This window comes from Coturnix japonica, chromosome 2 (assembly GCF_054131305.1).
Source record: "Coturnix japonica strain WE chromosome 2, WE-NBRP24, whole genome shotgun sequence".
Taxonomy (NCBI): Eukaryota; Metazoa; Chordata; class Aves; order Galliformes; family Phasianidae; genus Coturnix; species Coturnix japonica.
Window position 1 is genome coordinate 77,431,532 of NC_140664.1, and position 25,500 is coordinate 77,457,031.

Here is a 25,500-nt window from a genome sequence, read left to right on the forward strand (position 1 = left end):
AGCTCCACTAACTATTACCTCAACACCTTGTATTCACTTCATATTTTCTCAGGGTAAATCCCTTTGGTTATACATTTAAGATTTGAATGTAGACCTCAGCACGTAATTTTGGGTGGATTTTGGCTCTGTCATTTCAGCAACTTGGTTCCATAATGACCTTATCCACTTTTTAAACTCCTTCTTATCTTGGCTGTCAGCTTCACTGAATCTTATCCAGTCTATAATCGCATCCCTTCAGCTCCACGCAGTCTTCCATCAAACAAAAATGGCACCACCCTAACTCCTGTTAGCCCAAAAAAGACATGCTTTATCAAAACCACTTGTTAAACTGTAGAGGTTGGCTGCCAAGATTCTTTCATATTTCAACCTCTTCTTCCACACAAAAATAGAAGTCAATTTCCAACCAAGTCTTCCTGTGATTATTATTATTTTTTTACCCTCCATCGAGCTTATTTCCTGCCACCAAGGGAGAAGTATCCACTGTTGTATGAACTTTGCCTATGTAAGGGGAATCAATATTCCTTGTATCTAGTGTCAAGAGCAGAGCAGATTTCCCTTGCCAGATGTAAATTACGAAAGGATTTTCCAAAGGTTTCCATCATACAGATGGGAGAACAGAATTAATATAAGCACCCTAATCGTCTTCAGCATGAAATCTGGCAAACTATCCCATACTACCTTTAATTAGAGACTTAGATTAAGAAGCAGTAAAGCACTCCTGCTATTAAACTGTCTGCTACCAGAATCACAGCCTCAAACTGAGAAAGCGTTTTATTCATTATGTGAATCAAGTGAAGTGCCTGGTAACTGGAAAAAAAATGCAGTGTCACATTCATTTTTAAGAAGGGTAGAAAGGATGACCCAGTGAACTATCAACTTGTCAGCCTCTACTCTGTGCTTGGGGGATCATGAAAGGTCATGGAAGAAAAGGACCACAATGATCATCTAATTTCAACCCCCCTGCTATGTGCAGGGTTGCCAACCACCAGACCAGGCTGCTCAGAGCCATATCCAGCCTGGATGCAGCAGACGTGCTTGAGGGATGTTATGCCATCCAGAGGGACCCAGACAGGGTGGAGCAGTGAGCACAGGAGAAAGAACTTCATGAGGTTCAACGAAGCAAGTGAGAAGCACTTCCAGAGGAGGGTGACCAAAATGATCCAATGGATGGAACACACACCTGACGAGGTCAGGCTGAGAAAACTGGGCCTGTTCAGCTTAGGGGAGATCTGACAGTGGCCTTTTTCTATATTAAAGGAGGCTATAAGAAGGAAGGGGACAGACTCTTTAGCAAGGTCTGTTGTAACAGGATGAGGGGAAATTGTTCCAAACTAAAAGAGGAGAGATTTAAACTAGACATATGAAAAAAAGGTTTTTCCAGTAATGGTAGCAAAGCACTGAACCAGGTTGCCCAGATTGATGGCAGATGCCCATCCCTGGAGATATTCAAGGTCTGGCTGCACAGGGCTCTGAGCAACAATATGTCACAGTAGGTGTCCCTGTTCATTTCAGGGGAGTTGGACTAGATGGCCTTTATGGGTCCCTTCCAACCCAAATGGGTTTCTGATTTTGTGAAGTAACTAATGGTAGGCAGTAGCATCTTAAGCTGCAGTTCCACATTAAAGCTTCAGTTCCATTAAGCACTCACCACTGCCAAGAGAGGTAGCCTTCTCCCCACATCCCTCCCCCAGTTTCTTCCCTCTGAGACGTGCTTTTGCCAAGTCCTTGTTCCAGCACACATTTGATTGCAGCACAAAGCCAATTCATCTCACTAAAACAGCAGAAAGTAAATTGGTTTTGGCTGGAAAGCAAGCTGAATTGGCTTACTATGTGATCAAGTGAGCACCAGAGTTGGTGCAAGACAAAGAGAAGACAAACTGTATGGCTAAAAACAGGAACAGTAAAAGAGGACTAGGAGAGATGGGAACGGTAAACAGCAGAATAAGCTGTTAACACAGTTCAACTGGAGCAGGAAATCATAGCCGTACTGTGCTCCAGCAATTTACAAAATGCATGTGCAAGTACTCAGTTCCCGTAGCCATCTCCTCATTCCAGGGGCAGCAGTTCCTCTGATACCCACAAATTACTTAAAGGGGATTTTGCATTTAGCCCTACAATAGGGCCGCACTGTAACAGACGCACATCTTAAGCCCAAGTTCAAGAAGCACTGGTACCCCAAAGCGTGTTGCTGTATAAGCCTTTGGAAAGCCAAAGATTTTTCTTGTCCCAGCTCTCCTCAGGGCTCTGCCTTGCACCACGGGCCTCAGGAAACTTTCCAAAGCTGCAGATTAGCTGGGCACCGTGCCACGTGAGCCCTGCCATCCTACTGTTCCAGCACCAACAGCTCTCTCTGTGGGACTGCACAATGAGCATCCAGTACACAGCAGAGCCAGTTCATGGGTCTGCCCATGGCTCTCAACACAAATGGAGATATCCTCTTCCAAAAAGGCTTTATGTTTGTTGGTTTTTCAAAGCCTGAGGACAGCGGGCATCCTGAGGAGCAGCACAGAGTTCCTGTGGGGAAGCATCATAGGCTGGCAGTGCAGAGACACAGCCCCACATTGCTTCAGGAGAGAAAGGCCTTTCAGTGGAGCACCACAAAAACAGACTGTACATTGTGTGTTTGCATGGTCAATTATCTACAAAGCAGCTTTACACCTGAGGGAATTAAGCAGCCAAGATAACAACTAGTGCCACAGCCTCTGAACAGCACGTTGCCACCCATCTGGACCGGTTTCTTACATTTTGTTTTGCATCATGCCCTCCACATCTCACATTGCAAGCCTTCCAACCCCAAGCACTGCATGGAGAGGAAGCCGGCTTTAATAGGAAGAGAAATAACTTTAAATAGGCAGCTGCCTGGGAGCCTGAATTCTCACTTTACTGACCTTCTAGTTCTATACCCTCTCAGGGCCCCCGCTTTCCAGGAAAACCGAGGCCTCCGTTTATTAAAGTAAACAACGGCAGGGCCGCTCCACGGCCCCGAGGTTTCGCTCTCCCCCATGCCTAGGCCGGGTGGGCTGGCAGCAGGGCCACAACCTGAAACCAGGCAGCTCCGAGCAGGTATGGCTCCTCCCCGTTGAGGGAGGAGCGGCGGAGGTGGAGGGCGGACCCGGCCTCAGGTGAGGGGCTGCGGGGAGAAGCGGGCGGGAGTCCGAGGGGAAGGGTATGGTGTTGTCCTGCTGTGTTGTGAGGTCTTAGCTGCCTTTCAAACAGCTCTCTGCTCCAAACAGAGGAGCCGAGCTTTCCCCGAGGAGGAGAGTCTCTTTGTTAGCTCGCCGGAAAGAAAAATCGACTTCTTTCCTTAATGGCACCCAGAGGAGAGTGAAGGGAAGTCATTAAGTAAGTGAGGTCTGAGCATGATCAGTCAAAACCACATCGACCGTGGGTGCTGCTAGGGCTGGCAGCTGGAGATGAGGGGTGCAGAGTGACCTGTCACAGCTTTGGGCTCAAATAGACAGCCTTCAGCAGGATCTGTTCTGGCAGGACAAGGGAAAATGGCTTCAAACAGAAAGAGGGGGTGTTTAGATTGGATATAGGGAAAATCTTTACAATCAGGTTAGTGAAGGACTGGAACTGTTTTCCCAGAGAGTTAAAGGGCACCTCCCTTTTCCCCTCCTCCATCCTTAGAGACGTTCAGGTCAGGCTGGATGGGGCTCTGAGCAACATAATCTAGCCATAGGTGTCCCTGTTCATTGCAGGGGAGTTGGACTAGATGGCCTTTAAGGGTCCCTTCCAACTCAAACGGTTCTGTGGTTCTGTGATTCTCTATGTGGCCAACACACCTTGTCCTTGAAACAGAAGTGGGAGAGTAAGAGCAGATCTTACAAATAAATTCAGCGTAAGAAGTGTTGAATATAGAAAAATGTCCTGCTTGATCCATAGGAAAAGGTAGAGAAAAACACTCCATTGAAGTTATTTGTGGTTTAAAGAAGTTTACTTCCTACTCTTCTTAAGGAAACCTTTACTGAGTCTGGAGTCAGCATGAAATGGATGCATTCTGTGGGGATTCTTGTCAATGAATAACTTTGAGTGGAGCTGTAAAATGAATCAGTTTTATTCCTCTGGTGCAGGAAGTGAGTTTTTAAAGAAAGAATACATGTAAGAGACAAGATGGCGCATGCTGGGAAGCGATACCAAGATAAACAAGGCAGTTACCATGAGAATCATGGATCTGACGGATACGAGGAATACAGAAAACCAAGAAAACAGAGCCCATACAATGGAAGGTATGTCTTACCACCTTAGAGGAGCGTATCACAGCAAACCTGCTACGTTTATCCTTTTGTATGTTTGTTTTTAAATACATTCACATTACAATAGTAAAGAAAGCATTTACTTGAAATCGTGAAGCATGAGAATTCCATGTTAAGAATCAGTAAACTATTTTTCGCTTTGGAATTTTAAACAGTTTTTAATCTTTCTATTGAACTCCAGGGTAGCTGCAGGCTAGGAGGAAGCAGAAAGAGGCTGTGTGACACAGGCAGACCTGTGAATTTCATAGGGTTGTCTGGATAAAGCCAGATCACAAGTCGTTAAAGTACAGCCATGGCTCTTTGTACAGCTGCTTAAGGGATTGGTCAGCAGGTGACAGTAAATCAAGGCTTGCCAATACATTGTATTCTTATATGTTCCAGCAAAAGGACTTACTGAATGTGCAGGTTGGTCTAGTTCAGCTTTGAACAAGTTGATGGTAATCCAAAACAAAATCAGTTTAAATAGTTGCAGTCAATAAATGTACTTATTTAAGTGCCTCAGGTAGTTCGTGGCACATCATAGCAGGTCAGCCACCATCAATGCAAAAAGTAAATAAGCAAATGGAAAAATCAATTTTCAGGATATTATTCTCCTCCTTTCAGCCTGGATGGCCTACAGCATATTAGAACTGATCTTAGACTGTTTTTATTTGAGGGCGTGCTGCTAGCTGCTTTGTAGGAGATCTGCAGTTGTAAACGTTAGCAAATGAGTTCTGACAGAAAGGTGTTCTTCACACCTGCTGAGCCTATGGGGGGCATGTTTGCAAGGTAATAATAGAGTCAAAGGGCAGGGAGGAGATAGGTACAGTAAAGGTTCTTTAAAAGCTGAAATACTGAGATCCATCCCAATAATACACATTTAAGCAAGAAAAAAGGGGATGAGAATAAAAAGCAATAATGGGGCACGCTTATATGGACTAGACGGAGTACTTTGCTGAGAATAAAAGATGTGGATAATAATCCTATTACACAAACTACTTAATGTATTTTTTTTTCTTCCATCTCTTTTAATTCATGAAGGAAAAAAAAAAAAAAAGAGAGAGAAATGGGAATGGAAATCAGCCTAAGAATCATCTTCAGAGGCTGAATGATTGCTCTTAGTGAGAGCATAGATCAGGAGTGGATATAGTTAAATTATCTTGCAACATGTGAAAGGATAGCTGTAAATCGAACCACTTCTTCTTAGTAAGGCTCTTCTCTGAACTTCTTGCTTTTACTGTTGCTTATAAATGACAGGACACACTGGAAAACAGAGAAAGCAATATAAGGGCTAACAGACCATCCCCTAGATACACTGAGGATTCAAGAAAGGGAAACTGCAGCTACAGATCTGTAACAGCCATGGAGATGGTTCTTGAAGTCAACCAAGAAACTGACAAGAACCAGTCTTCACTGCAACTAATCAAAAAGATTTTTCATCTTTTTGGTTTTGGTTTGTTTGTTTGTTTGTTTTTAATGGAGTTTGGCTTTACAACTTTCCCCTGCTTACCAATCTTGAAAAGAATAACTGATTTTGTAAGGAAGTCACAGTATTTTGTTGAAGTCTTAGATTTATTGACCAGAAGATCTCCAGATCCCATAACTGAAGAGATGGGAAGAGTATTGAAGGAACTGTAATTTGGGTGCCTAATGCTCTCATCCCTTGTGAGCCAAAACTATCTAGCCAAGGTATGTCTTTCACAATGCATTTCTGTCTGAAACTTCTATAGTATGCTTTCTCTCAGTGCTGAGGAGGAGTTGCATCACCCTGAGCTGGAAAGTCCTGAAGGAAAACAGGAGCAAAGGCAGCCAGAAGAGGCCCATTTTGAGGGGGAAAAAACATCTAGAAGAAAGTTGTTGTTTTTTGGTTGTTGGTTTTTGTTTTTTTTCCTAATTGTGCTCAGATACTGAACATGAGGGGAGGGTTTTTTTTTAATTTTGTTTTGTTTTGCCTGTTTTGTTTTCTGGCAAGTAGCGAGATACAATAGAGAGAAGCAGCTGCATCAGAAAGTACCAAAGGGATTGCTTTCAAGTTAACTGGAAGACTTATAAATCACACGGCTTATTTAATTTATGTGACACAGCTGCGCAGGATGCCTTGGTGGTTGCACAAGACCCAGGACAAAGGTCAGAAAAATCAGGAATGTTTCAGCCAAAAAGAGCTGTTGGCAACTACACGTGGAGTTGTTAGCATTGGTCTTGTTATTGAAGGTCTTAATGAAAACGTAAAAAACTACAGTGAACATGATTTAGTGTGAACCCATAAGATAGTATTTTTAAGTTAAATCTGAACTTGGATGAAGATAAACCATAGTGCAGCGATACTAGGAAACAAAACTACAGTTGGAAATGCTGATATGTGGATAAGAAATTCAAGATAGTAATCGAATAGGAAGGCTTAAAAAAGAAAATGTGGAATGAGACATAAAATACCTCTTAATAACTCAGCATCATCCAGCTGTACCTTGAAAAGTCAAGTTCAAACTCTCCTTCAAAAGAAAGAGAATGTTTAGATTAGACCAAGCGTTTACAAAACAATTTACCGTTTCTTTTAAGCTAAGCGTTAACTCATTTTAAAAGAGCCAACTGCACTTTTCATGCAGAATAATATGTAAATCTCATCAACCTAAAACGTTCATTAGGCTTGAGGGAGCCTATATGTCATTGCAGCATGATCTAGTTACTGTATATTACCCATTTACTCCACTGCAGGTCAGCAAAAGATACCCGTGGTGGCCAGCACTCAAGGGCTTCCACCGTTTGCTCAGAGCCGTACTCTAAAGCGTCAGCAGCGTCACAGGAATACTTTGACCCACCACCACAGTATTACCCCACCAAGGAAACATGGTCGATGAAGTGTTCAAAGGTATGCACAACAAGAGGTACGTGCGATATTTACTGCCTGCCACTGACTCCTCCCCTTCCCAAAGCTCTGCTTGGTTTCCCTGTCTGTGATCAGAAGTGCAATAAAGTAAATCCAGGGGAATATGTAAAACATGGAAATGAAATTAATGAATGAGATGGCTGCAGGTTAGTAATTGTAATTTAGTAATTGGAAGGATCTAAAAAGCCAATGTACAGAGTACCATAGATTCTTAGAGATGTATGTCCAGAGTATGCAGCTGCAGTGTCAGCACAGGTGATGTGTTGTGCAGGAGGAGGTAGGCTTTGGGATTTGGGAGTAAAATGTATTTGCATCTGTAGGCAATCTAAATACTGCTGTTGAAGCTTTGATGCTGGGTTATTCCAACACATTCTTCTCACACTCTCTACTAACTCTGTATTTAATACAGTCATCACTGATGCACCTTTATAAATTAACAGCATGTGAGGCAGAACTGTTTCACTGACATGTAATCCAGTAAAACAGCTCTTCAGAAATAACTGTTATTTTTTCATAAGAAGATGGGTACAGTGGGGAGAGAAATGACCATTAATGTGGGGGAAATTCAGCCTTAACATTTAGCAAATTCAATCCTGTAAAAAACAATAACAAGAACAAAAAGTAGCTAAAATATGCATTTCTCCTTTAAAGTTTTGGAAAGGCTCAGTATGGTCTAAGTGGAACGCTGAGGTTCACAGTCTTTGGTCAAAAGCTGATAAGGCTTATGAAGAGCTCAGTGTGACCTGTACTTTCTTTTCTCCCATTTGCTTCTCATTATTTCAGTGCATCAAGCATCATTAACGTTTTCAAAATATCCCAGATTTGGATGCATCACTTGACGATGATGATTTCGCTTCCACCCCTCCCCCAGGTATTGCTCAGTGTTTTCCAAAAGCTTAATGGCTGAGCTTACAGTGGAGGAGGGAAAAGAGATCACATAGAAAACAGACCCCTTAATTAGCAGTTCAGTTTCAAAAAGAAGAAAAAAGAAAAGAAATTGGAGGTTGGTAAAATCATGAGAATTGGACCCACTCAGCAAACTTCTGAAAGTACAGGCAATTTGGTGCAGTTTCTTAGACTTGTTTTGCAGCATTCTCTGTTCCCTGCAATCAGATAGCAAATGTTGTCAATGAAAAACTAACACGAACTTTTTGAAAGGAAGTCAGCGCATGTGAGCTATGACTTCTGACAGCATCGAAACTTCCTGGAAATGCTTTTTAACTTTCTTTTGCCAATGGTTTATCAGCAGTCCGGTGAAATCCCCCTTCCCAATTGCCATCATTTCAGAATAAAGTAGTATCAAACAAGGACAGGAAATCAAGTGACCTACCACAGTCTCTTCCAAAGCAACAACTGAAATGTGAGCCTCAGCCCCTAAGTGTGCATCACGCTCCTTTCACTATGTATCTCACTTTTCCTTTTGCTCAGCACTACATGGATGCTTTTTGTACAAGTTGCCTGGCTTGTCAAACTATTGAGGAATTCTAGACAACCAGAGCTCTAAGCAGTATTTACTTCAGCAAAGCACCGTGCTTCTTGCCTGCAATATCCCAAAAAACTAATGTTGAGGTTTCACAAACAGGCTGTTATGAAACCAGTGATCCTTCTATAAAGATGTATAAAGATTATACATCCTCCCAAACTATATCTTAAAGTGCAAGTTTGGGAGGATTGTAGCAGTTTGGACTTATAATAAGCAATATTCACTTCAGACTGCTGGAATTTTCTGAACTGAAAACCAGTATGCACTTCACTTGTGTTTCATACCTTTGTACAGTGTCCACCTGTTTAATTCTAGGGATGTGCTCGCATTCCACTGCTAACAGAGGTGTAACTCGTGACAGGCAGCACAGAACGAAGATTTCTCTCTTAACTCCATCTGTTTGAAAACCAGGCATTTCCTTGTTGTTTTCATTTAACCACTACAAATCTGTGAGGCGATCTTTCCTTTTATCTCATGGGAGTTTGTGTCCTTTATGAGCTTTTGGCTGGAGGCTTTACCACAGGCTCTTTGGAAAATCAGATACACTACCGCTTGGATTGCCTTTCTTCTTGCATCTCCTGATTCTTTTGAACCGCTTCCCTCTATGAAACTTTTGACTCTCCCTTGCTCCAGCTTTATGTATAGTTTCTATGTTTATATTTAATAGGAAAGTCACACTTGGGGTTCTGCAGATCACAGATTCAAAAGACAATAAAAACAAAGAAGTTGGCCACCTTCCACCTCTGTATTACACAACAGCTTATAGAATAGTGTCAAGCTGCGTAGGTATTTAATATGATTATATGAGAACTGGAAATAAACCACTCTTGATAAAGACAAACCATTCATTAGCTAAGAAACTAGTGCTTGGGTTAACCATTTCTTACAGCTGAAGCACAATAGCATATGCTATTTAAAACAACACAGAGGTTTTGTCCTTAGAATACTTAGTGCTTAAATTCTTTTAGAAAAACAACTTGTTTTTCGCTGCTGGTGCAGATTAAATTTCTATAGTTCTGTCTAATGCTTAGAAAAATTAAATTAGTAATAATGTTTGCTTTGTCAAATTCCTTCCTTTTGGTTACCAGAGAGAAGTGTTTGGCTGCCATGCTCCTTCCTTCACATTAGAGAGAACAAAATCTGTGCCAAACTCAGGAGGGAATTGCTGATCTTATATTGGTAATGGATATTTGGTAACTTTTCCTCAAGAACTATCTTACGTACATTGATGTGAATGAGGTGGAGTGATGCAATTGTAGTGTAATGCTGCTTTTAGTTTTGCTGAAACGGTGAAGGTAAACCAAATTTCTCCCATCCTCAGTCACTGTCAGATTCAGAGAACAGAGTACTTTTGCCCTGTACAGAATTGGACTTGTACTAATCAGAATTTCATTGCTAACATTTTGCTGTTTTTTAATTCTTCAGCCCAATTGGCGCATAAGGGAGATAGCACTTTAAAAGATGAGGAGAAATAATGGTGGTCTGTAACTGAGTAGTAGAAGTACAGCTGGATCTCTGATCTTTGCTGCCACAAATAGAGCTTAAAGAGGGTTTGTGAATAGTGTCTGATTTCTTAAACATATTGTAGGTGCTTCCAAACTATCATGTCTTTAGCCTGCATTACAACAGCTGCAGTTGTTAAATCCTTCAGGCTGATTTCCTTTCAGAACAAGGCAGCGTTATCATTTGTCACAACAATAAAAGCCTCTGACTTCAAACATAGCCAGGAGGAAATATCAAACCAAATTTATTAGGAGGAGGAAATAGAATTAGGGAGTAACAATGACTTTCTCCAAGATATACTCGTACATTAACAAGCCAGCATTAATTCAAATGTAAACATCTATAAGTTTTTGTTTTCACAAAGCAGTCCATGTTTTTCCTGTAGCTCAGGATGCTGGCAAGTACTCTCAGACTGGAAAAAGTACAGAGGTGAAAAGTCACCCTGAGCAGGGGGATCTCACTGTTAGACACCCGCTTTGAGGAATGCCATTGTTCATAACAGTTATACTGATACCATTACGGTGCAGTGTTATGTCCTGATGCTGATGTTCTTTGAGAGTCTGACCTGAGAGCAGGAGGGAAGAATACTCTGCAGAACACTGCGTAACATCTGATGCCGTGGAGCTCTGATGGCAAGGAAGAAGTGTTTTGCAGGAGGCATTGGATTGAAGTAAAAGCCTTTCCGTAACTCTACTGATGTATGTTGAAAAACATTGAAGGGTCATTAAATGCACGCAGTGCAAATAATTTTATGGATTAAAAAAAGTGTTAGAGAAGTATATTCAGCAGTACAAGATAGATCTTTTCAACAGCGTGGTCAATAGGATACATATGTTTCTGTGGAGGCACCTAGTGGGATTAGTCTTTATCTTCACATTTTGCCTCTGCATTCTTAGCTCTTTTAAATTGTGCTTAAAGCTGTCATACGCTGTTCCTGTAACAGTTAATTTATTTCAACATATTTTTGCTACGAGGATGGAGCGCTGCATTCCCCTGTAGTCTCATTTGTAGTTAGGCAGCATTCCCCTCCTATCTCTTGCAATGTATATTTAAATCCAGGATGACTAACGCACTGAATTTGCCATCGCATTTTTTAATCCTGGAATTGGAAAGAGAGAAGACATTTATAGGAGGAATTGGATAGAGCTATACAAATGAAGATAATCCAGACGATTCAAAATGCTTAATGAAAATGGCACATTTACAGGATAGAGTGCATAGCAGAGCTGCAGGTAACCTTCCTGTTCCGCGAACTATTTCATTTGGAATTAAGCCTTGTTTGCTGTGAAATACAAATAGCCAATTAGCTCTATAAAAACGTGAAGGAGAGCTACAGTAGATACAGGTACGAGTTTCTACCTTCAGCAAATAGTTGCATTGTCAAGATATGGGTCTTGACTATGCCCACATTTTTATATAAATTGTTTTCATCCCCTTTTTTTCTTTTTCTTTTTTTGCTTATTTATACTATTGCTTTTAGAGAGAGGAGAGCTACAACTGAGAATTTTCACCTATGGTAGCAAGGAAAGATCCTTGCAAAGTCATGTTAACTTTTAGTGTGTGTTAGACTTTGGTCCATGGTTACCTGCTGGGAAATCATTGTTAAGTCTGCACTCTACCAGTGTAAAACAAGAGCGATACTATCCTTCTTGCAAGACCACTAGGTTTTTCTTCCTTTCACATTACTCAAATTCTTAGAAGCAAGAAAAATGCTTCTTTGCACAAAGTGGCTCTCAAAGCTAATTGATGATACAGCAAAGCAATGCTGTATTAGATGCGGTTGTATTTCTTGAGCAACTGATCGCAGCTGCCTTAAAGGAGGAAAATCCACCACCCAGTCAGGAATGCTGCTTACCAGGTATGACAACCTACAGCTTGTGAAGTGAGTAAGGAGCTCCAGTTTACAGATTCCTCCAACCTGATCTACCTTCAGCCAGACTGTGGTTACTTAAGGAGCAATAACCCCCCAATCTTTGTACTTTCAAAAGGTGGCTGTGTTTTGGTTTGAATGAAAGGAGTGCCTACAGAAAGTTGGCATAAGTAACGAGCCTTTCATTGTTTTCTGGTCCGCCCAAGTTTGTTTTAGTTACAAGATATTTGTTTTACTACTTGACGGAAGCATGGGTACAGTAGGAAGAAAAAGTGCCTCTTCCCAAAAGGCAGAACATGAGGTGACTGTGCTGAGAATACCTGTACTACAGATATGTCTAAAGCGTTTCACAGACATTGCATTTAAGTCAGTATTACCAAGTGCTACAGTTTAATGCACAACTTTCTGCTTTCCACCTCTTAGAGGGTTGTGGAAGGTGGCTCATGCTGGGCTAATAGCAGAAAAATTAAGAACGTGCTTAGAAGTGATGCTTGAAGGAGCTACTGGGGGGGAAAAAACAGTAAGAGTAGCTTACTCTTGAAACTGTCTCAAAGGCAGGTAAACCAGTTTCATACGGTGATTGGAAACTGTGTGGGGATTGATGCTAGTTCTGCAGTTCAAGCCAACCCTTTGCTGTGACAGCTGGATAGAGCAGGTAGGACAATAGTTGTTCAAGAGAATATTACACACACAAAAAAAATGAGACTGTATATTTGGATTTGAGCATTCCAGTTATGCTTGTATGACTTCTGTGAGTCACTGAAAACAAGGCTGGTTATCCTTTGAGATTTCCTAGTGGAGAAACCGCCTTTAGTGAAGAGGGACAGCATATTAGAAGATAGTTGTTCTTTTTTTTTTCTGGAGCACATGAATAATTTAATTTTCCCAGTTTATAACTATTTCTCTCTCCATTTCCAGTAAGATGATATCTCAAACAAATGAGCCTACATGTACTGGGTGCTTTTGTGCCATTAAAATTCAGTTGGCTTTGAGTACAAGTTTCCCTTGGGTCCTTTGAAAAGCCAAGATGCAGTGAATGACTGTTGGTCTCACATTGCCTAACTCTTGCTTTTAGAGTTGTTGTTTTTATTCCTTCTTTGAACATCGGGGAGATTTCAGCATAACTCAGTGAAAGCTAAATCCCACCAGTGACTGAAGAACACGGAGACCTACACAGACAGTGGTGGCGTGGGGAAGGTTTGTTTATGAGAAAGCTCTGTATTGCCCAGAACTTACATCAGTGAAGTTGGTTTCATTCTCATTACTGGTTTCAGTCAGAGTAAGATCTTGCTTTGTTCTGGTGTATATATAAGGGATGTAATACCATTAGCAAAATAGACAGTTTAATACTTTGCTTGCAGATTTAATACTTTAATCTGTTTTGACTGTTTTCTCCATTTCATTTCCTCTTCATTCTCCTCCAGTTTTTCTTCCTCACTGTTTCTGTCAAACTTTTGTCCCCTTCCTTCCAAAAGGGGAATATCTCTCTTCCTCTGATGTTTCCTCCCTCTCCCAGCCATCGTGTTCCTCCTCCTGCCAGTTTAGCCCAGAGGTGACCAAAGCTGTGCACCGAGCTGTGTACTTACCCTCTTGTGTGCATGCAAAACCTGCGCTGTCAAGAGAAGTTCAGTGTATGAGATCCTTTTCAAGACTGACTGCAGCTTTTGTAACTCACTATATTTGGTCAAAATACTTGTCTGCTCCTTTGGAAAAAATCTAAACAAAACACAAAACCCAACAGTACCTCTGAAAAGCAGACAGCTACCCAAACTGGAAGACAGAACAACTTTCAGTGAGAAGTCTGAGTGAATTCATTGTACTGTGTGTGCTGTAGCCTTTAGTTCCTCTCTTCCCTTTTCCTCGAGCGACCCCTAATGGGATGTGGCACCACTTTTCTATGTGGGTTGAGTTTCCTCATCCTACCTGCTTGCCCTGTGGGGGCCTGTCCTGGTCTATGTCCCTGGCATAGATGCAGTGTAGGTTTATGAGACAAAGCACGCAGATTAAACAGCTCACTACACCTGAAAGGGAGAATTTCTGATTCTTCTTGGGCTGTGTTATTTCCCCTGCTAAACTTGTGCCAGCACAATTGCTCATCAGACCCTCTGTGAGTCACTTCAAGTTGCTAAAGTGGCAGGAAAAAACAGCAGCACACAAGAAAGGAGCTGAATCGTTTCCTGCTCTTTTAATTTATTAAAACAGCTCTTGGAAGGACATTTTGCTTGGCCAGAGTATTGCTGGGTAGGGGAAGAACATGATGACTGCTCAGCCAAGGAGCTGTTAGAGTAACATCAGCTGCCTGTGGATCTACATGCTTACAGCCTGCCTGCTTGTTTTGCTGCATTTAAGTTCACCATTTGGCATAAGACAATGCCATCGATCAATGCGTTAATGCCATGGCAGTAGCCAAGCGTGCATGCAATACAGAAGAGAAAGGAAAACGGTGAATAATAGATAAATAATATAAATTGAAAAACTGCATTTGATGGAAGAAAACCTATTTGATACAGCAGGTATCCTACTCATAGCAGTAAAGATTGGGTTCAAACAGAGCTAACGGTTAAATTGAAACTATCATCACCTGCGGGTCTGGATTTTATGGAATAAGTGGAGCAATCCACTGGAAAACTCCCAGCAACATAATCCATGGCTTTCAGGCCTCTTGTAGATTGCTCCTGGTGGAGATTGCCTCAGCATTTCCCAGCTAAGGCATCCACATTGGTGAGTTTTTCCTTATAAATAACCTGCCTTATAAATATATTTCCCATCACAGACCTTTAATTCACAGCTTAGTTCTAGATAACGTTCATCATTTTAGGATTTTCCTTTGACATGGGAGTTCTTCTTATTGGACTTTCTTATTGTTTTTCAGTCAATCCCTTGACTTAACACATTGCAGATATCTCCTGGTGGAGCTGCTAATGAACCTCTTTTCATCCCTTCAGCTCCAATTAGTTCTACAACAGGCATGTGTGAAAGCTGTTCAGGTACATATAAAAGCCACCCAACCTGAGTGGCTGCTTTAGGCCATTTTCACACGTGCCATAAAGCACCTACTACTGCAGTTAAAAATGCAACAGCCCTCACTGGTTTTATTTTTCATTCCATTGGCAAAGGGATACATCATGCCAGTCCTACAGTAGCAGCTCAGTGAAGGTAAGGCTTTGTATGAGTACTTAGGAAGTTTTGGAACAGCAGCACTGAGGATTGGAATGGGTTATTTTCACAGAGTTATAAGTATGGAGAGATTTGTAGCAGGTGCTAACTCTTAACAGTGGAAAATTGCCCTTTCTAAAGCTCAGCATGGGGAGGTACAGGAAAAGCTGATACTTAGCATAGCCAAAGGCCCTTGTCAAACCACCACAAGCACCTTCCAGTGAAGGGAAGCAGCAGCAGGAAGGTGCTTCTTGCCTCAGCCCTCTGGGAATAAGAAGGGGCAGAACAAGAATACCTGATAATCTATCATCCCTCATGCACTGTTTCAGCCCTTTCTTTTTAGCCCATACAGCAATGGAGCCACGGCTCAGGAGGAAAATACCATGCTCATCAATGTTAATAGTTTAAAATGAAAGTCTGTTTGCAAGATGAAGTTCCCTCCCACCTTTAAAGGCAAGCATAGGACAGCTCTGTCAAGCATCTTACATTCTTGGCTGTCAGGCTGCAGCAGGATAAGTCTCAAAATTCAGTAATTAGCTTCAGGACTTGAGAAACAACACATGATACACTATGGGTTTTCATTTCCTGAATAGGCAACTCTAGCTGTGCTACGCTTCAACATCAGTCATATTTACTAATCTTAGTCTGACCCCTAGTGAGCTGTCACAGAATAATCAGATTCATCTAAGCTGTGCTGGTCCTTCCTGACAGGCAGCTGCTACAGGAAGCCATTTCTCCTAAATTACTTTTACTGGTAGCTTAGCACAGGGCAAAGAAGATTCAACTTAGAAGTCATAAAGCTTTCTTTTGAAACTGGACATGTGCAAGAGAATACATGAAGTATCAAATTCCCTTACCTCAATACATCAGGTATTTTTGTCCTTTTCCCCCACTTTTTCTCTGCCATCAGTTTATTAATATTTATGAAGAGATTTTATTTCTGAAAGAGATGAAGAAGAGATGCATAAGAAGTTGAAATTAACAAACCCTTAGGCTCCAAAACGTGTCTGCTAAAGCAGTAAACTTTGAAGGACCTAAATAACTTGCACGATTTGTTAAAGCTGTTGGAGGATTGTAGGGTCTTGTCAGCTTTCACCTCTGCGTTTTGTTCAGACTGTTTATGCCAAGTAGTTACAGGCCAAAATACAATCGTTATTCGCTTTGCTTGGCAGTAACACAAGCGCAGTAAAATCTTTATGGATTTTTCCCCTCACGGAGTCACATTTATCAAACAAGCTGACAAATTTTTAGAGAAGTAATTTGCCCTGACTTCTGAAATGTGCCCATGAGAGCTGACACTTTTTTTTCCCCCCCTTCTTTCCCTGAAAGAAGCGCTCTGTTGCTGTAGCCTGGAGGATTGTCTCAGTAATAGCGCTCTCTGGTTATGTTTTTGGATGTACTTTTATCACCCCCAGTTTGCACATGATTCTGATGTCTCTTCTCATCTTTCTGCTCCTTGCAGGCATTTTGAAGTTCGTGGAAATCACCGTTAACCTCCTGGTGCTGATTTGCGTGGGTGCTGCCCAAGCTTCTGTTGCAGGCTTTACTTCCATTGGCGGCTTGGGCATTGGATCCTTTAACCTGAATTCAGCCTATAGCCCCTTTGAGGGCACGGAGCTCCGGGAAGTGAGGGAGCTGGACATGCAGATCACCCAGATGAGAGCCCCCTGCGTCTACGGCGGAGTAACCTTCAGCTTAGCAGCAGCAGCACTCACACTCATCTTCCTCGTTGTGGGGGTGAAACCCATCCACCGCCTCAAGATGGGGCTGCTCGGTGGTGAATGTGCCTTCAACCTGCTGGCTGGCGTGGGCTACATCGTCGCAGTTGGTCTCTACTTGTATTTTGTCACCCAGGTGAATGCCACAGAAGCTTGCAAGAGGCGAGAGAGGCTGTACGCGCGCCGTGGTTACACCTCCATGAACTGCGTGGTCCAGGGTGGCGATGCAGCTGTTGGCCTCTTTGGTGTAGCTGCTGCCTGTTTGTACTTTGCCAGCTTTGTGGTCTGCATCCTTGCTATTCGAACTGTGCGGGCCTACCAGAGTCACGCAGCCAAGGCTCAGCACAGTCCCAAGAGCAGCGTTAGAGACAGAAGTGTCAGAAATGACCGCCCCATCCACAGGACCTCTGAACGCTCCCACAACATCCAGGCTCTTGCCACGTTAGTATGAAGTCAGTTATGGGCCTGTGCCAGGGAACAGCAAGCTTCAGTGAGGGGCAGGCACTAGGCTTTGTGCCTACGAGGCAATGAGTCCAAAATCCCCTGTCCAACAAGGTACTGGAAGTATGTCTCGAATCACCAAATGTAAATAAAATGTAATAAAATAGATACTGCAAGGATATTCTAACAAGGCTTTTTTTGTTGTTCTTTTTGCATCGGTCTCTGAGACAGACTCCTGCCTCTAAAATGTGTTTGATTCTAATGTTTCCACACTGCACAGAGCAAATCTGAACAACAGAGGACTGTTAACAGGTTGTAATTGCAGTGGTGCCAAGCTTGTGTTAATAACCACTCACTTTATTCTCTCTTGGCATAAGGAATTGAATGTAAATCCTGTATGGACAGCCAGCTGTGCAGAGAGGTCCTTGAACAGATCCCGTGCCTGCTGATGCATCCTGTTGATTTAAGCCACAGTAGTCACAAAGCAGAAGGCACTCAGGAGCCTTTCTGAATCGTAACCTGAGCTATACTTGTGACCTGTTTCACTTGGAACAGTGAAATATTTTATCTTTCAAGTCATGGGGTCATCACATGGCAATCATGTGCTCCCGTAGGAGTGCTGCCAAGACGAACTAGCTGCAGCTAACTTCAAAGGCAGCGTCTGGGTCCTGGCTCCAGGTTTGCTACATTTTTCTCATCTCACTGAGCGCAGATCAGACGGTAAGAGGCAGCGCATTTGTCAGCTATGCTCTTAATGAAGATACCGCTTGCCTCTTTAGCACGGCTTGGCCTGCTGACTACAGCTGATGATGAGCAGAGCCCAAGTCAGGTAAGCGCTGTCTGCCATTGAGCTTTTCAAGGAAGTTCTGTAACAATGACAAAACATTCACATATCCTTCCAATATCTAAGCATGAAAAGCATGAGTGAACAGCTGTAATTGTATGCCCCCAGGGTCGAGAAAATAAGAGAACATCTTTTAAGAGTCCTTTTTTTTGAGGAAGATAAAATAGATCACTGGACTTCGTAGATGAGAGAGTGAGAAAAAAGGACTATTGCTGGAGTACATAAGATTTGTCAGCTTGTGGGGAGGAAAGAGGCAATTTTGAATCTGGTTGTGATCTTTCACTTTTGTGTAGCTCAGAATCACTGACTAGATGAGGCCCTTTTGAACCATCGTATAGTTTGTTTTATACATTTTATATGTACCTGTATATGCACTCTCACAAAAACACATATCTCAGAGTATTATAGTTGAGCTAATATTCACCTAACAAGAAAACATTACAGTTCTGATAAGGGAATGATTGCACAAGCCTTTACTGCAAGTATTTAACATTGATATAGTATCTTAAACATCTCTTTAATAATCAGAACTTCAACAAGCTCTATAGCATGACTATGGAGCAGACAGGAGACTTCTTGCAAACTTGCTGTGACTCGCATTAACGATGATAGCCATGAAATTGAGGCTTTGATTTCTAGCTCTTTGCCCAGAGCCAGGCCTTCACTGTGAGCAGTAAGAGATGGAATCCTACAGGGATATCTGGCATCCAGCTAAAGCCACATCTAACCACTAGTGGTTCAAAAAAGATGTTCGGCTTCCATCCATCTTCCTGCCAAGGCAACCCTGTCCTTTTCTATGCAGCTCAGCTCCCTGTCAGTCTCATCTCTGCCTTCCACTTCCTACTTTTGCACCAGTCGTTGGTCTTGGCCTCCTCATGCACGGCTGCAGGGCCTGCTCCCTATCTCAAGACTCCACCTGCAGCCGTGGTGTTTCCTTTCAAAGAGCAGAAGGTAAGAAGTGAGAAAGCTTCATGGAACATGGGCCTCCGGGCCTCTCGTGTTAGCAGGCTTCACCTACACAGTAAGAAATACCCACTGCCCTAGTTCCTTCCATTTGTTACGGTGTTGTAGGGACTGGCGGCTCTCTTAGTCCTCCTGGATGCAGAACCCTGGGGGTGACTCAAGTCTCAGCTCAGATTTCTGGATAAGGTTTGGCTACTGTGTTGTCCCGTGATGTTTTCTGTTGTAAGAAGCAGTGAGCCGTGAGCAGATGTTCCAGATTTCAAGAACAAGGACAGGTCACTGGGCCTTCCAGATCTGTGTGGCAGAAAAGCATCCTGCCTGATGAGTGCCTGCAGAGTCCTTGCCTGGCAGGAGAAAAGCCCCACTGCGGACGGTCCCTGGTGCCAGGCACTGGGCTGACTAAAGTAGATGATTTATCTCAAAGTCACTCTGCACTCCTGTTGGGTTTAAACTATCAATTCACACCTGTCTCCTTTGGTGCAGGAGCAAACAGCTTCAGTCAGTCTGGGAGTAAAAATCCCATCTGAGCTCACAGACGTTTGTTATCCAGAGAGGAACCCCTCCCACGGCCTCGGAGAGAGATGATCTCAGTCAAAGCACTGAAATGTGAAGTCATTTTTCTGACAGAATGCCTCCCCGTGCCCTTGTTGCGAGGAGGAAGCAGAGGGCACAGATATTTGAGATGTCTGTGTTAATAAAATAATTTAAGAAAGACCACACCACTGATCCTGCATCCCTCTGCTCTGCAGAAACGGCTGTGAAATGTTCATCCTGGTGGGCTGCGACTCTCTGAGCATCCATTTGCCCAACTGTCTCCTTTATTCAAATAATTGTCTTAAAATTAATTCAGTCTGGGGAAAATCTATTCCAAAACGGAGCAAATTAGCATCCCAAGATGTGAGCTGCTTCTTTCTCAATGTGAAAGGCAACGCTGTGGGGGTTGGGGCCAGTGGAGAAAGAAGATATTTGCTCCTGAAAATAGGCTCAACATAACCTTTACATTTACTAAATAATTCACTCATCTGGAACCATAAAACCATCACGGCTAGAAGGACTGTGAACATTCCCAGAATATATTAACTTTGACCATGACTTGAGCCTTTTCCAGGGCAGTTTGAGTGTATCTGATGCAAAGAAACAACTCTGAACACAAACCGGTTGTGTGAGAGCAGAATTCAAAGCTCAGCTTTAAGGAAACTGCGATCTCGGTTTACGTGAGAAACTGCTTCAAAGTGATGAGGATACACATACAGGGATTAGAAAACCAAAGAACAGCTCAAATGGAAATTGTCCTTTTGTTAATCCATGTATTTTATTCCCAGCGCAGCTCTACCTTCATCTGAACTTGTCTCCCAGCAATTTTCCACCTCAACTCAGATTCACTGTAAGTTGAGCTCTTACTGCAAAGCGAACCTTCTGTAACTCCCATCTCTCACCTACGTTTGAAGATCTTACACATCCCCTTTCCTAAGGCTCCGGTAACTTATCAAATAGGACCGTAACCACGTTGCTTAATGACAGCTGGGACACTCGTCATTACTCACCTCTTTCACATCCATCCATCTCCAGCAAAAGGTGGTATTCAATCTGTTACAGCGGCTTAATGCCTGCCCAGCATAAAAGTGTCACAGATGCTCACCATCACCCATCATAAATAAAACATGAGGCTCCTTGCAAGGTCTGCAGATCGTCCCTGCGTTTGATGGAATTGGTTTTGGCGTGTGACAGTGCAGGACTGGAAAGTCGCTGGATGCCCTTCATTACGACAAATGGGCTATTGATCTCCAGCTGTGCCATTAGCACACATTGCACCTGCTGCTGGAGCTCATAGGATACGTTTGAAAGCTTAAGCGAGGGGAATGCGTCTGTGCACAGGTAATTAGTCTCTCGACAGAACGTACAAAGGCTCACAAGACAGACAGGCACAGGTACGGACCATGCGTCTGAAACGGGCTTTGAAATGCTACTTGAGAAAGGATCGCAGAGAGGTTAAGACACCTGCATGAAAGCCTCAGTTTTCGCTAACCCATACTGCTGTCCAGATTAAACAAGGACAGCTGAAGTGTGGGGGGAAAAGAAAGGGCTGAGATTCACCCTGCTGCTTATTGAGCACTGCAGGTTCATTAGCTTTGAACACCCTGCGCGCCTCTCATATGCATTACTCATAGGCTTCCCACTGTACCCAGGTTTATAGTACCGAGTGATGCCTAAATTCATCATCTGTACGCCCACAGCTCTTTGTGCCCACACAGCCCTTCTCTGCAAAGCATTGAGGGACCCGGGGCAGCAGCTTCCCAGCCCTCAGCGTGTGGGGGCTCTTGGCACTGAGTGATGGCAGCCACATGACACGGGAAGAGCTGGCAACAGAAAACTAAGGAGCTTAGGGCTTCCTAACTGGAGATCACCAGTGTGAGCAGTCACTATTGGGGCACACAAGCAGTTGGAAAGGTGTTATTCCTTCCTGGAGATCACAAGAATGTGTCTGTGGGCACGGCTGCCCTGGCCTTACCAGGAAGCTCCTGCCACTGCCAGCACTGCTGCTGTGCAGAGCATTGGGCCGAGCCAAGGCTGCTGCAGAACGGCTTCATCTGTAGGGTCAGCAAGGGCATAGGAGCACGGGTTTCACTTGAGTCCTTGGCAAGGAAGCTGTAGCCATATTCTCCCATCCCGTGGTAACACAAGGGGGAGCCCCTGTAGCTTTCAATTAGCAACGAGAGCAGCAACACATTACTTTCTACCCCACATGCAAAAGCTCAGCTTCAATTACAAAGAGAGGCCTGAAAGCCACTTCTTACCTGCATCACAAGGAGAGTGCTTCTAGCTCAGACAGGTGCAAGCCACAACTTACCAGGAGAGGAAGGAACAGCAGGCCTAGTGACTTCAGGCTCGTTTTCCTCTGTCCTGCTTTGTCATTTCAAGGCACTTCAAAAACCCCACACAAAGACTATGCTGGTACCAGAGGTGACAGAGAAACCTCGTGGTCATATTCTGCACACCGTGATGAGAGATCAGGGCGATCCCTTTAACCCCTCATTAAAAGGCTCTGCCACAGGGACTCGCCAACTCCCAGCAATCCCATCAGCTGCCTGTGCTTGTACCCAGAAGGAACAGTTTTGGCTGCTAGGGCATGAGCATCCATTTGTTCTTAACCTCAAAAAGACATAGTTGGTTTTGCTCTCCGTTGCCATCCAATTTTAAATACAGAGCACCTCACCATCTATTCTACGTATGCAGCTCTTTGGGATCAAGAGGAGCATTAACCACAAGGATTTTCTCCCGTCTCTCCTTTGTAGGGTTTACAATGAAACAACATCTTACAAGTCACTGACTCACACACTTCTGCTGTACCAGCCTTCCCCCATAGCTGCGTCTTAGTTCTCTTTAAAGCACTCCACAGCATATATTGAACCAGTGAAACAATTCCATCTGTTCTGTGAGTCAACGGTGATGATTTCACTGTTAAAACACAGGGACTTCTCTCTGTGCAGCTGTGCTAAATCCAACAAGAGAGAAGGGCATGCCGTGCTCAGAGCATCAACTTCAGACAGCACCACAGCATTGGGGCCCCACTGCTGGAGGTCTGTCTAGTCCTGCCGGGCACCTTACAGGCCATGGTCTCAATCAGAATTATTACAGGATGGCTTCCTAGCACCTTCCTCACGCTCCTGCCCAGCTCTCCCTCCAGCACATGCAGGTTCAGGCACAACCCACAGGTCCTCGCTGCACAGCAAGCGCCAGCACGCAGGTAACAATTGCATCAGTCAGAAGCAAATCGATTAATCCAACAATACCGCAACAAATTGGCCCTGGAGCAAGTCAATTGAGTTAAAAGGCAGGACAGAAAAGCAGGTTAACTGAGAAAAGCGTTAACACAGTCATTTAATGGAAACCTTGACGTTCTGGCTCCAGTCGAGTGCAAAAGATTCTTTTTGGGTCAGCTACTGGCCACACAACCCCCTCCAGCCAAAACGCTGGGATGCAACTCCAGCTCAGAGATCAGATCTGCTCAATGTAAGGCTCAAGGGCCATCCCTCAAGCTCATCTCTCCATCCACAGCAGGCAACATCTAGGGAAAGCAGGCTGACTGGGCTAAGGATGCTGTCTGATTTGCTCCTTTAAGTCCTGCTCCATTGCTAGGAATACCTCAAGCCTTTCTACACCCCTGATCTGCAGGCTGGGCACTGGGTTATTTCAACCGAGCCACTCCAGTGAATATTTCCAAGCCCAGAGCTGCAAGTTTGAAGCCAAAAGACATCATCAGTGACTGGTACAGAGATACAGGCAGAGACGCAGGATCAAACATATCTGTGACACCTGGCAAGGCAAACCATAGCCTCTCAAAATGATGAGCGGATGCCACTGTTAGAACCTAGATTTTACTTTGTATGGGCTCAAACACCATCCCCTCGGTGGGGCTGACCGAAGCAATTCAGGACACAGGACATGAAGGCCATCCATTCAGATATCACTAGAGGACAGCTGGTGTCAGGGGAATTCTTAAGGAATGACTTCTAACGGTGCGTGACACTTCAGTAACACCTACCCCCCCTCCTGGATGTGCTTCCAAAGTGACAGCGTCATGCTTTGGAAAACACACACGTACAATTTGCTAGAACATGATGTGTATGAGTTGAAAGCACAATGGCTGGCGAGCAGGCTGAGATCATTACGAAGAGAATGCTTAAAAGGTAATGTATGGGGCACTGCAGTAGCAGCACGGCCATCTCCAGTAATGAGGGAGACACTCTGCACGGATATTTGGCTCATTCCGAAAGCAATAAGCCACAGGAAGGCAGCAGCACCACAGCACTGGTTACCAATGAGGAGCCCTTGCCCTTCCCTGAATGCAAAAGCATTCATGCCGATGGGTTGCTCATGCACAACAAAACGCATTATGTAAGAGCACCACGGCAGAAAGCAAGAAGAAAAAGCTTTTATGCCACAAAAAAGACTTGCATGCAAGCAACGGACTATCTCCTTAATACCATCATATCTCCCTACTTAAAGTTACCTTCTGGGAAACAGCACAACTAAGTTCACTTTCCTGCCTCCAGCTGCCTACCTCCTCCTGTCCGTGCATTTCTGTTTGTCTCAGATACAGCTGCTGGCAACTTTCAGAGGACTCGGAAGGTTTGATTATGAAGGTAGCGTGGCGCTGTGTTTCCTTCAGTCGAAAGCCTTCCCCTCTGTGCAGCCCCCCACGCCTCACCCCTGCTACAGCCGTCCCAATTCTGCTAACAAACCTGCTTCTTTTTTCAAGTCAGATAGGTCCTGATTGCTCAGATTGTCTAAAATGTTCTGTGCACTTAACCATAAACTCATGTATGAGTAATGCACCGAAATGAAGTCGGTGACCTCAGCTCCAGTGCTCACCAGATAAGAACACATTACCATCCTTTGTGAAAGAGGGCAGAGATGTTGAGAAAAGTCCCAAGTTGCAAAAATTGTACCTTGTTTTCCAAATCCCCCTTTAAATCTGGAACAAAACACCCTTCACCCTGTTTAAAAACACTGAATTTTGTAGAGATGTTCCCAGACGGTCAAACTATTGATCCAGTTACAGGAAGGGGAACAAGAGGGCCCTATGAACGCATCAATCCCTCACATTGTGACTGGCTGAGACAGACCACTAATACAAATGTCTTCTTCAGACAGACAAGAAACCCTCTGCCCAAATCCTGTCACTTCAGTGCCACAAAAGCTCTGACTTTGGAATGCAGTTCTAAAAGGGACTGTGCTGGAAGCAGTAGGCTTTGGCATGCTCTTGGCTTTGGCCATCTACACCTCACCTTTAGAGACTGAGGAGGGAAAGCAAGCAGTTGGTTGGAGGCAGCACTGAGGAAGGGTGTGGGACCTTTCCGGCAGGATTCACGAAGAAATGCCCCTTTGCTATCAAACTGCCTCTGAACTCACACTCATTTAGCACGTACAACCAAATCTGACTTTACATAGTTATCTTTGAGCTCTTTTCCACCTTCTATTTTTCCTCCCCTCTCCATATCCCGTGATCTCTTTCTCTCTTTCTTAGCCCATATTACCCCTTCATCATTTCTACCTTCACTTGCTCAGTCCCAATGGCACTGATTCAGAGCACCGCTCCTCTTCAGTCTTCTGGTATTGTCAATACTACGGTGAAGGGCAGATCAATAGTGCTCCATTTGTACCGAGAAATAAAAACTATGCTAATTCCTCGTTGTTGTCCAGCATCTCTTAAGGGTGTTTTGCACAGCCATTGGGTGACTTGCCTGCTAAGATTTCTAAGACCACACGTAAGGTTCTGCAGTTACTGTGGGAAAAAAAGCATAGACTAAGATGGAAAAGTTTTAACCTGACGCAGTCTAAACAGGCTGTGGTATGATGATGGACTCCAGCGTGCTGCTAGAAGGCTGCTGCTCAGCTATTC

The 25,500-nt window shown here is 43.7% G+C and overlaps 1 protein-coding gene and 2 long non-coding RNA genes across 12 annotated transcripts; 2 read left to right on the forward strand and 1 right to left on the reverse strand.

Moving 5' to 3' along the window:
• Positions 1-3,041: 3,041 nt before the first annotated feature.
• LOC107309600 (MARVEL domain-containing protein 3-like) lies at positions 3,042-17,477 on the forward strand. Of its 8 annotated transcripts, none has more exons than XM_085540336.1 (4): positions 3,042-3,063; positions 4,074-4,229; positions 6,948-7,117; positions 16,594-17,477. In XM_085540336.1, exons 2-4 carry the CDS (start codon positions 4,114-4,116, stop codon positions 17,298-17,300), a joined length of 993 nt encoding a protein of 330 aa, XP_085396462.1. In that variant the 5' UTR covers positions 3,042-3,063; positions 4,074-4,113; the 3' UTR covers positions 17,301-17,477. The 8 variants fall into 8 exon arrangements, with proteins under 8 accessions (XP_085396462.1, XP_015710020.2, XP_085396464.1 ...); XM_015854534.3 differs by lacking the exon at positions 3,042-3,063 and adding an exon at positions 3,093-3,342; XM_085540338.1 differs by lacking the exon at positions 3,042-3,063 and adding an exon at positions 3,093-3,342 and having other exon boundaries at positions 6,948-7,101.
• LOC146761987 (uncharacterized) lies at positions 4,071-6,725 on the reverse strand. Its single transcript, XR_014943592.1, has 2 exons — positions 6,669-6,725; positions 4,071-5,498 (listed from the first exon to the last, which is right to left on the reverse strand). It is a non-coding gene; the product is annotated as an uncharacterized LOC146761987 (long non-coding RNA).
• A 460-nt stretch (positions 17,478-17,937) lies between the features above and the next one.
• LOC107309604 (uncharacterized) lies at positions 17,938-25,289 on the forward strand. 3 transcript variants are annotated; one of them, XR_014943602.1, is made up of 4 exons: positions 17,938-18,119; positions 18,937-19,085; positions 20,420-20,575; positions 22,391-22,744. It is a non-coding gene; the product is annotated as an uncharacterized LOC107309604 (long non-coding RNA). The 3 variants fall into 3 exon arrangements; XR_014943600.1 differs by having other exon boundaries at positions 20,420-25,289; XR_014943601.1 differs by lacking the exon at positions 18,937-19,085 and having other exon boundaries at positions 20,420-25,289.
• The last annotated feature ends 211 nt before the right edge of the window (positions 25,290-25,500 follow it).

Bases quoted from the DNA above. Each gene is read 5' to 3' on its own strand.
- LOC107309600 (XM_085540336.1), top strand. From the start codon at position 4,114: ATGGCGCATGCTGGGAAGCGATACCAAGATAAACAAGGCAGTTACCAT. The intron at 4,230-6,947 runs GTATGTCTTACC...ACTCCACTGCAG, and splicing joins CAGAGCCCATACAATGGAAG to GTCAGCAAAAGATACCCGTG. The intron at 7,118-16,593 runs GTACGTGCGATA...TGCTCCTTGCAG, and splicing joins AAAGGTATGCACAACAAGAG to GCATTTTGAAGTTCGTGGAA.